At 41.5% G+C, this 13766-nt stretch overlaps 1 protein-coding gene across 8 annotated transcripts in view; it reads left to right on the top strand.

The window, feature by feature from the left end:
• CDK7 (cyclin dependent kinase 7) overlaps window positions 1-13766 on the top strand; it is a 35397-nt gene that overhangs the window by 12604 nt on the left and 9027 nt on the right. For 7 of the 8 annotated variants that reach the window (XR_008233499.1, XR_008233498.1, XR_008233501.1 and 4 more), the window contains exons 9-11: window positions 67-153; window positions 8229-8378; window positions 10048-10195. Coding sequence is in view for 3 of the 8 variants with exons in the window: in XM_052777093.1 (XP_052633053.1) it covers window positions 67-153; window positions 8229-8378; window positions 10048-10195 (385 nt within the window). In the remaining 5 variants the exon portion in view is untranslated. Of the gene's footprint in view, window positions 1-66; window positions 154-8228; window positions 8379-10047; window positions 10196-13409; window positions 13644-13766 lie in introns of those variants that run through there. The other variant, XM_052777094.1, reaches the window with a different exon arrangement.

Below are 13766 nucleotides of genomic sequence, written 5' to 3'. Positions count from 1 at the left end.
TCAAAGCTCCTCTCCAGAATTGAAATTCAAAAGTTAATTCAATCAAATGCTGTTGCCTTCTTCCAGGTTCCTTTCTTGCCTGGAGACTCTGATCTTGACCAGCTGACAAGGATATTTGAAACACTGGGCACCCCAATGGAAGAACAGTGGCCTGTGAGTGCTTTTGTTTAACAGACTGACAATAGTTTTACTTGTTACTCTTTATTTTAGCTTTTGAAATTAAATTAAAGGGTATACCAGAATACTTGAGTAGATTTTCAGAAGGCATCTGCCTGATCGCACAAAGCGGAGGATAAGCAGCTGAAATGTATTGTTTCTCTTGGCTAGTCTCTGGTCAATACAGCAGTGTTGTTAGCATTAAGCAACAGTAATGAAATTTCTTGGTTTCCTTTCTGCATGTATCCACAGTTTCCCATGGCTATTGGTGTGAAATTATTGTTGTTGCTTAATGTTTTTGAGATGCTTGATTAATTAGTCTGCTTTAACCTGAAAGGCTTTAATCACTTTCAGAAGTAGGAACAATTTGTAGGGACTTAAGTTGGCCTGGATAAGTTATAGTTTTGGGATACATTAAGAAACACCAGACCAACAGCTTTAGGGACAAACAGTTTATCTCAGAGTAACAGTACTGTAACAAATACAAATTAGTAGAACAATTATCTCTGAGATGACAGTAAATTCAGTAATAACAGGCCAAACTTAGTGTCGGGGCACTGAATGACCTACATAACCATGGTTATCAGGCAGACTGACAGGAAGCAGGGCAGAACTTATGATGAGCGACTTGGACCAGCTGATGGGCACGGGGAGTCCTGAATTCCTTGATCAGACTGTTCTCTTTTGTAGTTGAGTTGTGGAAGCACTCTCTGGATATGCTAACCAGTTATCACATCCCACCTCTTCTCCCTCTGTGCCAGTTTTCCTTTGTGTGAATGGTGCTTGGATGCTACCTTAAGTACTGCACAATCACCAAATGGAGCTATAGCCATATAAGATGTGTGGTCACTATATGGAGCAGACACTGTTTAAGGCAATACAGCCCCACATTTTCAGCCCTTGCTTACGCAACTGTGTGGGGGAAAGGGTGGTTGTTTTGCCATGGCAGCATAAGGCCAAGACCAATGTTGATACTACCCACCTCACTGGAAGTGTCAGGTGTGGAGAGGAGTCTGGTCATGAGGTGATGAAGGGTTAAACTGAGACAAGACAGTCAATAAGGTTGTGTGCCAAGAAACCATCAGAATAGTGCGGGCCAAAAGCCAAGTACAAATCTTTAATGGGACAACTAAAACAAGTAAGAAGCCACTGAAAATAAGAATAACAACTAGGTAAAGAAGCAGGATGTTCCACATCCCCCTAATGGTGGGAGGCCATCCTAAAATGGATTCCTGCCAACTATGTTTGACTTTTTTTTTTTAAACACTTTCCAGGATTTGTTTGATCTCTGGTACCATGGTTATTAAAGTTTGTTGTGCCTGCTTCTTTGCCTGTTTCAACAGTCGATGCAAGTCTTCATGTTGCAAAAGACATTCAATTAGAGATAAATTCATATTGATAAGGGTATGGATGATATGGTGGGTTTGGGAAGGGAAGTAGGAGAGGGACTTGGAGATGTGAGAATAATATTATGCTTAAGAAAGCTATTGGAGTGTTAGCCCGTAGGTATACAGTATCAACAGTGAGAAAATATAAGGGTCATGCTACAAAAGGGTTAACGTAGGCATACAAGATGCTGATTGTTGATCCACTGATGTGTTGGTCCCTTAAATGATATAGAGGTATCTCCCATTTGAATTGTTTACAATCCCACAGTTAACTGTGGTGTTCTGCTCTTGGCTTATGGAGGTATAATGTAATCTCAAAGAATGATTCCATACTGGAGAGCTGTGGGGTTTTCCTCCTACCAGTGTTAAAGTAGCAAAGTTCCTTAAGCCAGGTTTTCCCATTTGTCCATACAATTTGAATACATTCTGTTCATTACATTTGAAGATGTATTCCACAGTGTGCTGCAACCTGGGCTAAAGCTTTAGCAGCGGGTAACTCCAGTGCTCATGCAACTGGTGAGTTACCACAGTGGTCCCACATTCCAAGTTGCAGGTTTGGCCTAAGGTTCCCTCAGTTTCATCTGCTATTATTGGGCTGCTGTCAGCTTATCATGGGTGTCAGTGTCCACTATCACTTCCACCCCTCTGATTGCAGCAGTGACATCTGCTCAGTCATTCCACCTAGCCTCAACCATGTGGTGAGCAGAATGGGATCAACACTGCCAACAGCCGAAGTGTGCACATATCTTCCTAAAGAAGGTGGCCCCTAATTTCTGCAGTAAGAGTGCAGAAGGAGCACACTTTCCAAGAGGGAAAGCCACCAGGTGCACCTAGAACACGTCAAGGGTCAGACAGTATGGGCAGAGCAGCAAATGGCTAAGCAAAGGGCCAGGAGTTCTGGCCATCTGGGCAGTACCATGGCGATTTGGCCATCAGTGGTATGGACAGTGATGTCACACCCAAACCAGGCATTGCTGCAAAGGATTGCTGAGCCATCAGTAAACCAGGCACCTTTTTGCAGGGTGGGGAAAGGAGGGACCTAGGTAATGGCAAATCTGAGTGATTGTTGGTGGCTACAGGAATGGGAAAGGTGAGGTGGGTGAGGATACAATGGTTGGGGCCTAAAGGTTGGGGTCCATCAGTGATGACAGGTATACCAAGAACCCAGTGTTGAGTGGTAATGGATTGAGTTCATCCTTCAGGGAAAGCAATGTTGTGAAGGATGTCATGAAGAATAGGACATAAAACCCTAAGTGTAAGGGGATGATCCTGAAGGAGTTTGTCAGTGTCAGAAAAGGTAGCAAGTAAAGCATGCTCCCATTCACGATATGAGGCTTGTGCATATTGCCACCCCTTGCTACCAAAATGGATAGGTTTGGGGGTAGAGTCCTTGGAACTTCTCTCCTGGAACAGTCCCCACCAGGCACCATTTCCACTCTACTGGACCCTGAGTTCAAATCTGCCAGTAGGGGTGAGGGCTCCTAAATGTTGATACTGTTGAATACTTTTTAGGAGAAGGGTTAAGGCCTGTTGATGACTTGTGTTCCAGTTCCAGGTGACATGTTTTTGCAGCAAGGAATACAGAGGATGGATTAGCTGACTAAAACCAGGGACATGGGCGTGCTGTAATTTTATAAAGTGCCTAAAATCTCTGGAGGTTTTGTTTAGAGAGGGAGTAGGTAAAGATAAAACAGATTGCAAGATGATTTCAGAATACTTTGGTACCAGCATAGAAGGAGACTTGTACATTCTGGGCAGGAGTGTGGCATTTGCAGGGAGGAATAAAAAGATCCCAGTGTTCTTTCAGAGCTGAAACTGAGGGTTATATCCTGTGCAACAGATTCATGTGTAGGTCTGCCCACAAGGATGTCATTGGTATAGTGGTGGCAGAAGAGATCAGGAGTGGAAGAAGTTTCAGCTAAGGCTAAGAGACTGTGAGTAAGGGTATGACTATGGTGATAATATTGAAGTAAATGAGTAAAGGTGTACTGAATGCTATTCCATGTAAAAGTAAAGTGACCTTGATCATTTAAGTGGATGGGGCACTGGAAGAACATATCTTTAATGTCCAAAACTGCCATCCATAGGTAAGAAGCAGGCAAATGGTGTTGAGTACTTCAGCAGCTATTAGGACTGTTGCGTGAAGCAGAGAGGAGGCAGAATGTGTGCTACAGTAGGCAGCAGTCAGATGCCGAGACCTATTTGTTGGGTTTGCCCACTGGCCAGATGGGGCTGCTAAATGGGGTGTGGGTGTGAGTGACTGTCACAACCCAGGCTGGACAGACCAGGGATGGGTCGTGGTGAATTCGGAATTCCCTCAGGCTAAATTAAGGTGAGATGACACCAAATGATCAGTTAAACATTTTATTCATGGCAGAAGCAGCCTGCACTTGGAAGGCAGAACAGCAGGTGGCGGGGTTTCTCCCAACAGGAACTGGCATGGAACTACCTCAGTAAACCGTGTAACCCGTGGTGACCATATACATCAATTCAGGGAAGAAAATAAGGAGATCCCTCCTGTTGAGTCAGGAGGTTCAGAGCAGACCCCCTTGCTTTCCAGACTCCTCCTCAGAGAGGAGCCCAGGCGTGGCTGGATCCACTCCTAGTCCCAGACTTGGTCAGTGGTTTATGTCTGAACGGGTGAGGTGTGGGGATTATGGGGAAAAAAGGGAGAGAGACAGAGAGAGAAAATAGAAGGATTTCACTGGTCCTGGGTCCAGCGTTGGTCCAGTCAGCAGAGGGGTCCAGTTCTGGTGGGCGCGTGCGCAGGGCTCCTTGTGTTGGTGTATTTTATAGCCCAGTTCCCGCCTTTTCTCATGGCAGTCACACCCCTCTTGGTCTTCTGCACACTGCCTGTAAGGACTTACCTAACTCTTGATCTTGTGTGCTGGTGCCGTTGGGGGGGGGTGGTCGTGAAGGGTCCCTCGGGCAGCTGTGAGCCCCTTCCTCACACAAACTTTGTATGACCTCTGGCCATATATGATGAGCTGCCCTGCTCAACGTATTTATCATCCTCCCGCACGACCTCTGCCCTTTGTGCTAGGTAGAACTTGGCTTCTTTGTTATGCAGGGTTTGTTGTTGCCCCACCACAATGTTTGAGACATTAACTCATTCAGTCTCTCACAATGACTACTTCCTGTTCTTCCAGCCCTGTAAGAAGGGAGGCAGGTGATGAGGTTTTGGGCTTGCGGTTTTACAGGGTGCTGCTGTAAATTAACAACATGGGTCATTGGAGGTAGGGGAGGTACTTACTGGAACTAGCAGGTGGTTTGGTTCGGAAGTACCAAGATACCGTACCTTGCCTTGAGCATCATGGAGGGTTTGGCTTCTGAGTCGGTTCATATCCAAGATGTTAGAATATCCCAAAACTGCAGATCCTTGGGCTGTATGTCTATTGGGGAAGTCATGCTTGACTGACTATAGGAAGAGCTATGAGTGGTCCTGTGAGCTCGCAGACTACTGCAGTATGAGGGAAGTGGTCCCCTCCAGTGTGTGATCTATTGATGACAAATTTCAGCACCTGTATCAATGAGGCAATGCAAATACAATTTATCATTGATGGTGACATCTAGCACTAGATTGGAAGTCCATATAAGCCACACTCTCTATAGCATGTCAGAGAGACTGGTGGCTTCTGACCAGCCCCTGTGGTGCTAATTGGACCTCTAGTAAGTTTGGGTAACGGAGGCTGAGGTTTCCAGGCTCCAGCTGATGGAATGGCAGGAGGGGCACTTGGGCTTTACCTCCAATGGGAGAATGTGTAGCACAACGTGGGGTGTTGGCAAGAGCCAGTAACACTGATCCTGGGACTCTGTGTATTGCTATTTTGGGAATGCCCAGGGCCAAATGGGCTTTCTCAAGGTCTTTGGGTCAGGGCCCTTTCACAGAGGCTTAGGGAGGTTTTTTTTTAACTTACAGGGACGCAACAGGATTTGGTGGTAATTATAGCTGCATCTTTAGGGAGATGGGAAGATAACAGAACACGCACAGCAGAAGCTACCTTTTGTAATGGCAGGGACTGGGTGGGGCTGTGTGCTGCACCTGTAAGGCCAGTGCTTATTGATATTAAATGTCCTATGAGTGGACCCTTTTTGACTAGTAGGCACCACTGCGTCTCAGTGGGATGATGATAGGTCTTTGCCACAGGGCCTACGTCTAAAGCATGATTGATAACCAACTTAGCTATGCTCAATTCTAAATCTGTGGGATTGGCCAGGGTCCTCAGTCATCTCTGAACATCCTGGTCTAGGATCCATTCAGAGAAACCTGGTCTAGTGGAAGGTGTCCCTGCCCATGGCAGGGGGGTTGGAACTAGATGATGTTTAAGGTTCCTTCCAACCCAAATCATTCTATGATTCATTCTATGATCTTGGGGCACTCTCTTTGAACATAAGCTGTTGATGCCCAAAAGACAGTTTCTGTATTTTCTGATGGAATTAGGGTCAGATTCCAGACCCTAAATTGAGGGTCTGAGCTTCTGATTCTGAAATTTGAATCGTATCCCCTCCTCATATTTGCAAGCTAGGCTAAGTAATCCACAATAACAGACTGTGATAGCACTTGCTTGATTTGGCTAGGTGTCTATTTGTAAAAGGGCATGTGGAGATACTTCTGATGCCTCCATTAGCATCATACGCGTTTTCAATAATTGATGGGATTCATAAGTCTCGTTGGGCTTCAGGAATTTGATGTATCATCGTTTGAATCCAAATCAAACCAAGTATTTCCTTCCATGTCGTCTTAGTCAATATATAAAGCTTTATGTATTTTTGTTGCAGAAATTCCCTTTTCTGTAGCTTCCAGCTGCAGGTCAAGTTTTTCTCGGGCAGGTGCTGCCACCAGGGGGACATCGAGGTGCTCTAATTTCTCCACGCAAGCCTGCATGCCTTTAACACAGGCAGTGGCGAGTATCAGAGACGCAGGCTGAGTATCCTGCTGGGCTTGAGCCCATTCTTTTTGTAGGGAGACAGCTGAAGCTTTGCCTGCGGTCAGTGGTGTTCAGTATTTCCAAGACAGTGTGCAAAGAGGAATAGACAGAGTAACCTCCCCTTCATGTTTTTGTCTTTCTGAATTTCTGTAATTAAAGTAGCCATGGAAAAGGGAACAGGTGCTTCCCTCTGTCAGAGAATCTGGTGTCTGTGGGCATGGCAAAACAACCAATTAGGGCACTCAGACAAGGTTGGGGCAGGTAATGATGTTGTGTGCTATGTCCCGCTTCTGACACTAGAGATGGCCCAGCCAAGTTACATGTTCAGGATATGGTAACAGACACCAGACCAATAGCTTTAGGGATAAACAGTTTATCTGAGAATAATGGTGCAGTAACAGATACAAATCAGTAGTATCATTATCTGGGTCAAGATGACAGTAAATCCAGTAATTCACTAATACTGGGCTAAACTTAATGTCAGGGCGCACAATGACCTACATAACTGGTTATCAGGCAGGCTGACAGGAAGTGGGGCATGGCTTCTTTGGATGGGCAACTTGGACCAGCTGATGGACATGAGTGGTCCAGAATTCCCTGATCAGACCATCCTCTTTTGTGGTTGAGTTGTGGAAGCGCTCTCTGGACTTGTTAACCAGTTGTCACATCCCACCTCTGTTCCCTCTCTGTGCTGCTTTTCCCTTGTGTGAGTGGTGCTTGAATGCTATGGTACATGATCACCAAATGGAGCTATAGCCAGATGGAGAAATATCATATAAGGCACTGCTAGCCCCACACAATTCTGTTGCTGCTCCAGAATTCTAAATGAAATGCATGAAGATCTTTGCAATGACATTTCTGCTTTCTTCGGAGAGGAAGAGTTAAGATATGGGTGGGGAGAGGGGAGAATAGGAGACTTGCTAGCATGACAAAGATGATGCATTCCCAAATGAATTTGCAAACCCATGCACTTCAAGAATTGAAACCTTTACTGTCAAGATTATAACTGATTGAGCACATTTTTCACTTCAGTGTTAATACTTTATTTTGCTTGGATAAACTTAATGAAGTGTGATGACTAGAGGTTTAAAATACTTAAAACTATTAAAATACTATGTTTGGATAATTGTCTGTTACAAGATCATTTTTATTATAGTTTGAATACAATGGGATTGTTTTCATACCTACAGGAGGAAAAAGTACGCAATTCATCTGTTGTTTAACTGCTTGGCATATTTTTCTTCCCTCCCCCTGCTCCCCAGAGAAAAAGTTTCAGTTGTGCATTTCAAAAGTAGCTCAAAATGCTCATGATGATCAGCTAACTTTGAGGAGAAGGACAGCGTATTATTAACTGGGAGAAAATGGGAGACTGGCTATTTTGTGAATCTTGTCTCTTACACCATGTCAGTTTGCAAAAGAAAAAAGTTTTACTTCATTTGTCTGCACCCACTCTAGAGTTCTTTTGTACTTCCTTTCTTTGTCAGCAGTTTTTCCTTTTGGACTGGTCACCACTAAAGCAAGGGAAGGGAGCTCACTTTGAAAGGGAAAGTGTGAAACAACTGTAACAGTTTAGAAAAAAAAAGTCTTTATGACCTACTATTACTACATTTATTTTATTTCAGTGACCATGTATTAGCAAGATGTTTTGAAAGATAATTTGCTTCTGCCTAAAGACAGCCATGTGAAGTTCCCTTTCTGTGAGAAGCTCAACTCTTTCTAACTTGAAAAACATACATTCCATTTTTGGCCTTTGTAGGGGATGACAAGTCTTCCAGATTATGTTGCATTTAAGTCTTTCCCTGGAATGCCACTTCAACATATCTTCAGTGCAGCTGGTGATGATTTACTCAACCTTCTGCAAGGCTTATTCACATTTAATCCTTGCACTAGGGTTACGGCTACTCAGGTATAGTATACTTGTGTTATGTCCTAATGTTCATTAACCTACTGTTTAATATCAGACAAATGTGCTTTGAAGCCAGTAAGCCAGATTTGAAATGAAATATATATAGCTCTGTTTATGAAATACTAGGAACAAATTTCCAGTGTTTTATAGAGAGAACTCAAAGGCATGAATAAAGCTGACTGATTGTCTCCATTCCCAATGTGGAGCAAAGGCAGACAACTAAAGGGTGTGTGAGTCATGGCCTTCAGACAGTCACTGTATGACATTCAAAATTCAGTCACCTAAAGCTTGAAACTTAAGTCTTAGCATTTCTTACTCCCTGGGTTTGAAAGGTTTTCACCCTTAACTTGATCCAGTCTCTTCTTCAATTTCATTTAAACTTTTTTCATTCTTTTTTAACAAAGTTCTGTCGTGATTTAAACCAGCATTCTGATCTGAATATCCTTTTCCATTATACTAGGGTGAAACTGATCTCAATTTCACTACTCCTTAATGGGGAGAAATGAAGGACTTTGAATAAAAATATTGCAGAATGTTCTAGTTCAGAATATTGATTTCTGCTATGAGGAAGATACAGCAGTTGGCAATTTCAAAACTGTATTTCTGTGACCTCACACTGTTGGGGAAGCATGCAAGAAACAGAGCTGTCCCCTTAAGGCCAGGACTCCCTCATTGCTTGTTACACAAGGCAGATCCTAATCCAGGGGATTAGTGTATGTGTTACATATTTTTTCACTAGAAGACTTCCAGAGCACATCAGGTTTTTTGGTCACCATCTTTAAGAACTTTCAATATATGTTTCCAAATAATTAGTTTTGCTATGCCTGGGACATGTCTGTACTACTTCATAAGTATGAAGTCATTTTATAGGTTATATTGTAGGATGGTGACTTGAATATTGAATATATATGATTTTTCTAGTCTAGCATTTTTATTGACAATGCCACAGTTTAAGGCAGGAGAATTTGCACTTACTGTATTGGCTTGTTTTATAGCTGGCATTGAATACCATGTAACTGATATTAGCAAGAGTGATGATTACCTAAGAGACAGCTTAGCCTCTTTCCCTTAACCACAGTTTACGGAAGCTGTGGAATTCCTAAAATTTCATTTCACCAAATGAAATTAACTCTGCACACTTGTGTCTGTCTTCTGCTCTAATTCAAACTACACTTTTCTCACAGTTTACAGTGTAGAAACAGCACAGTTATAGAAATTTTGGGGAAAGGCCTATCTTAAAAGCTAGCAAAACAGCTGGTGTCCAGGTCCTAGATTTGATCAAGATACATTTTTTTAACCTTTCTTTATTCCTACTTTCTTCTTTATCCTCGTCTCATCTGTCTGTTCAGATTGTAAGTTCTTTAGAGTTAGAAGCTTACTGTTTGTATAAGACCACCTTCAATGTAGTCTAGAGTTTTGTTAGGATGTCTGAGCGCTAGTTAAAAATAACAGTACACAATTATCTCTTGGCTTACAAATCAAAGTGCTGTCTGTAGTCATTGAGAACACAAAATCTTTATTTGCCCCAAGGCCACTTTCTAATATAAAAGTGTCCAATTAGTTTTGAAGTCCCCATTGCACGTGCTTTATTTCATTATAACTTCTTCATAGATGGTGTTCTGACACTTTATACTAATTACTTGGTTATTTTTCTTCCATTATCATTAAGGCATTGAAACAGAAGTATTTCAGTAACCGACCAGGACCCACTCCAGGAAATCAGCTGCCAAGACCCAACTGTCCTGCAGAAGCTGTAAAGGAGCAACAAAATGCACTTTTACATTTAAAAAAGAGAAGAACAGAAGGAATAGATCAAGGTAACCTCTTAATGTTTCACCTGTTTTAAAATAGCAGCTACATGCTCAGAGAGAATGGGATACTTCCAATGTTTCAGAACAAAAACTCTGAATGGACTACATCCCTGAGCACCAGCACCAGCTGAAGCCCTTTAATGATTTATGTTTTAGGATAAATGCTTTAGGGTGAGAATGACTTAGTTCTGTGTTCTGTTAGAATTGGTACAAAAAAGGCTCTTTTATGATGCTTAGGAATCTATCATTAGAAGCAATATCTAATTCCATTAATTTCTGTAATGGAGTGTGGTACTACCCAGTAAATTATAGGTTATTATGATGCCCTTTATTTTTTTTCTGAGACATCTTACTGAGGTGGAAATCGCTTAACTTTACATCACTGAAACCAAAAAAGGGTGGGGGTGAGAGAGAGAGAGAGAGAAACATAGCATGTTATTCTTTCAAATGTCAGACTGGGAGTGTAAATCAGGTTCAGAAGGGAGATTTCTGCTCACTGTCTCTTAGACCAAGCAAGTTAACTGTTAAGACCGCTCTGGGTAAGGAACATTAAGCACATTTCTGTGACCCTTTTAAAAGGCAAGCCTATTCCCTAACATTTACTTCTATATGGAGCTTCCAGTCTTCCCCAAACAGTAGCACGTACTTTGTATCTTCATGGCAAGAAAAGCTTGAGGACTCTGTATCTGACACTAAATGACCCAGACCTTCTAGTAGAGGGGCAAATGTTGGTTCTAAAACTTGGAGTTGGTCTTCTTAACAGCTTGAATATGCTAGATAGCAGCTGTCAGGTTAGCATCAGCTTTTTTGTTATTGCCAGTATGAGACTGTTTTGATACAAGAGTGGTATCTTTTTGGAATGGAGATGCTTCTATGAAAGTGCATTTCCTCTTGAATTCAGAGAGGCAGGTATGTTATTAGAGTTTAACTTACTTTTGGGGCACTTTGACTTCTTGTTTCTTAGTCTGTGTCAAATCAGAAGTACAATGCATTAGTTCATTAGACTAAGATTCTAATCTCAAAGAAAAATTTAATCAGTTGACTATTTGCATGCTATTTGCTGACCCCAGTACCATGGGTCAACTAACACATGGGAGCTTGTCAAGTTACCATAGCTTAAGTAATTAATTTAAGCTTTTTAGCTCCTTTTGCAAGGACCATGTGATTAGCGTTTTGGAGTACATACCCTAAAATATGCCTTTTAACTAAATGACAGGAAAGAGAAAGAAATGCTTCCTTGAGTTCTGTGACTTAACCGTTTGAAGTCTTGCATTCAACAATGAGCAGAGTTTCCAGAGCTATATTAAGCTAGAACACTAATGGCTTTAACATCTTTCTGAAAGTCTTATCTTCAGCAAGAGGAAATCAGACTTGTGTGTTAAATGCCAGGAATTTTGAGATTGGCTATAACTAAGGCATTTAGGAAGTCAGCATTACTTTTTAAGACATTTGAGTATCAGTATAAAAAGCAGTATCATTTCCACTAAGTGGAAATGGAAACATAATGGATTTTCTGATGTGGGTTTTCTATTATGTTCTGTTACTGTCTTAGCTGGGCTGACAGAACCAGAGGGTCTCAAAGGTAGATCCTCCAGTGCCAGCAAACATTAAAGAGAGCCAATGTTAGAGCTAGCAAATCTGCCACCCTGGATTTCATTTTACATGCTTACATGGCGTTATCTAAAGTTAAAATCTGAATGTCTGTTTGGAAGAAAAATCCTACAGTCTTTGTCTAAATAAAATTTCAAGTATAGCATGTTTTTAACACTATTGAGGGTGTAAATGTGCAAAAGTAATTTCAAAGAAAAATAACTTGCATCCCCTGAAATTCTTAGGCTGGCCTGTGCTTGCATCTTGCACAGTACATTCTCTTTCCCTTAGCCCTGTTGAGGTAGCACTCTGAACTTAGGAGAACGGACTGAGTGATTACTGATGTAATCTTATATCCCTCTTATAATCCCTTTTATAAAATGTTGGCAACAGGGGCTGGCTGTCAGGAGAAAGAATTTATGCCGTCTCTGTAAGTCCTGCTTTTCCATGAGAACAAACCCCTGTAGCATGTGGGGCATGTTCACCAAACTTAAATGTGCAGCAGCTGTACTTCTCAAAAAACCCAGCCTTTTTATTGTCAGGGGAAAACCATCACTAGATGGATGACTGCCCGTGAAAAGTATTGAGCATGCATCATTTCTAGCTGTTGCTACCACTTATTTCTGATCAGTGAAGTATGTGGAGACACTGATGCTATGATGACATCATTGTGCATCTTTACTCTGGCAAACACTTAGTCAAAAGCAGCACTCCTTCCCCAGGACACCAATTTCTAGTCTTATTAATCTGCATTTCTATGGAGCCATAGGTTTGCAAAACAGTATAAAAGATACCGCACTAAACTTTTTCCTGAGTTAATGCAGTATAAGGAATCTATCTAATATCAGAACTATTCTACACTGGTTTGGGAAAAAAATCATTCTGTTCATATCTAAGGTTAATAATTTGTATTCTTTGGGCATTCATTTAAAGTTCATAGGTATGATTCAATGTCTGTGTATTTTAGAGGAGACTTCTGCCTATAGGGCAGGCAAAAACAGTTGGATCCCTTCATAGTAAGCTTCATATCCATACCAGAAGGCAGCTATGGTTTGTTCTACCTACATTATAAATAAGTAGCATATGAAGAAATGAGAGGACAGGATCTGGAATAGAATCAGAAAAGTATTGCTGCCCCCATCATCTCTACAGCTGATACTAAACAAATACATGGTTAAAGAATGAGGCAGAGACTGAAGGGGCTATTACTTCCTGCAGACAGCTTATTGCTGGCTAGTGACAGCATGTTACAAAAATTATTACAAGTCTATGTGAAGTGGGTCAGGGTTAAGCCTTAGAATAGTTTGTCTTTCTTAGGTTTAAAAGTAGAATTAACTGGCTAGGTTTTTATACAAATAAAGAGAAATACTTACATGTATCCCAAATGCAATTAACACAATTTCAGAATTTGGGACTCATTTGGAGTACACATACTGATTCAAGTGAGCTTTAATTCTAGCAGTCTTCCATAGATTCATTGGAAAAAATAATTATGTATTGCTGCTGCAGCAAACAGCATTAAGCAGCTCAGAGTAGATGTATCTCAAGAACAGTATCAAATGAATACTAAAGCCTTGAGGAGGGGGCTGGACCCCTTTACTTTGGTAACAATGTGATTTACACTTTTCAGGATTACCAAAAAAATTGATTTTTTGATTGCTGTGGATGGTGGATGAAAAAGAGTGAAAATGGCCTGAGTCCCAACCATTGAAAAAACGCTGTAATAGTCACTGGATGGTTATTTTGTAATATTGTCATATGTAAAATGTGAATTTAATATTTCCTTGCTGAAACAGAGGTTTCATTAACCCTACTCCTTTGAATAAAAGCATTTTTGAGCAAAACAAGAAGATTCCTTTCTCTGGTTTGCTGTCTTGTTACTTTGACTCATGCTTTGAGGTAGTAACTGTCAAAACTGCTTGCTGGCTACAGCTTTACACAGACTAATTTTGCAGAATCTTTATGCTGAATCACGTGCTGTCCTGCA

Source organism: Harpia harpyja, chromosome Z (assembly GCF_026419915.1).
Source record: "Harpia harpyja isolate bHarHar1 chromosome Z, bHarHar1 primary haplotype, whole genome shotgun sequence".
Classification (NCBI taxonomy): domain Eukaryota; kingdom Metazoa; phylum Chordata; class Aves; order Accipitriformes; family Accipitridae; genus Harpia; species Harpia harpyja.
The sequence above is the reverse complement of the archived record's forward strand: the minus strand, read 5'-3'. Positions and strand labels throughout refer to the sequence as shown.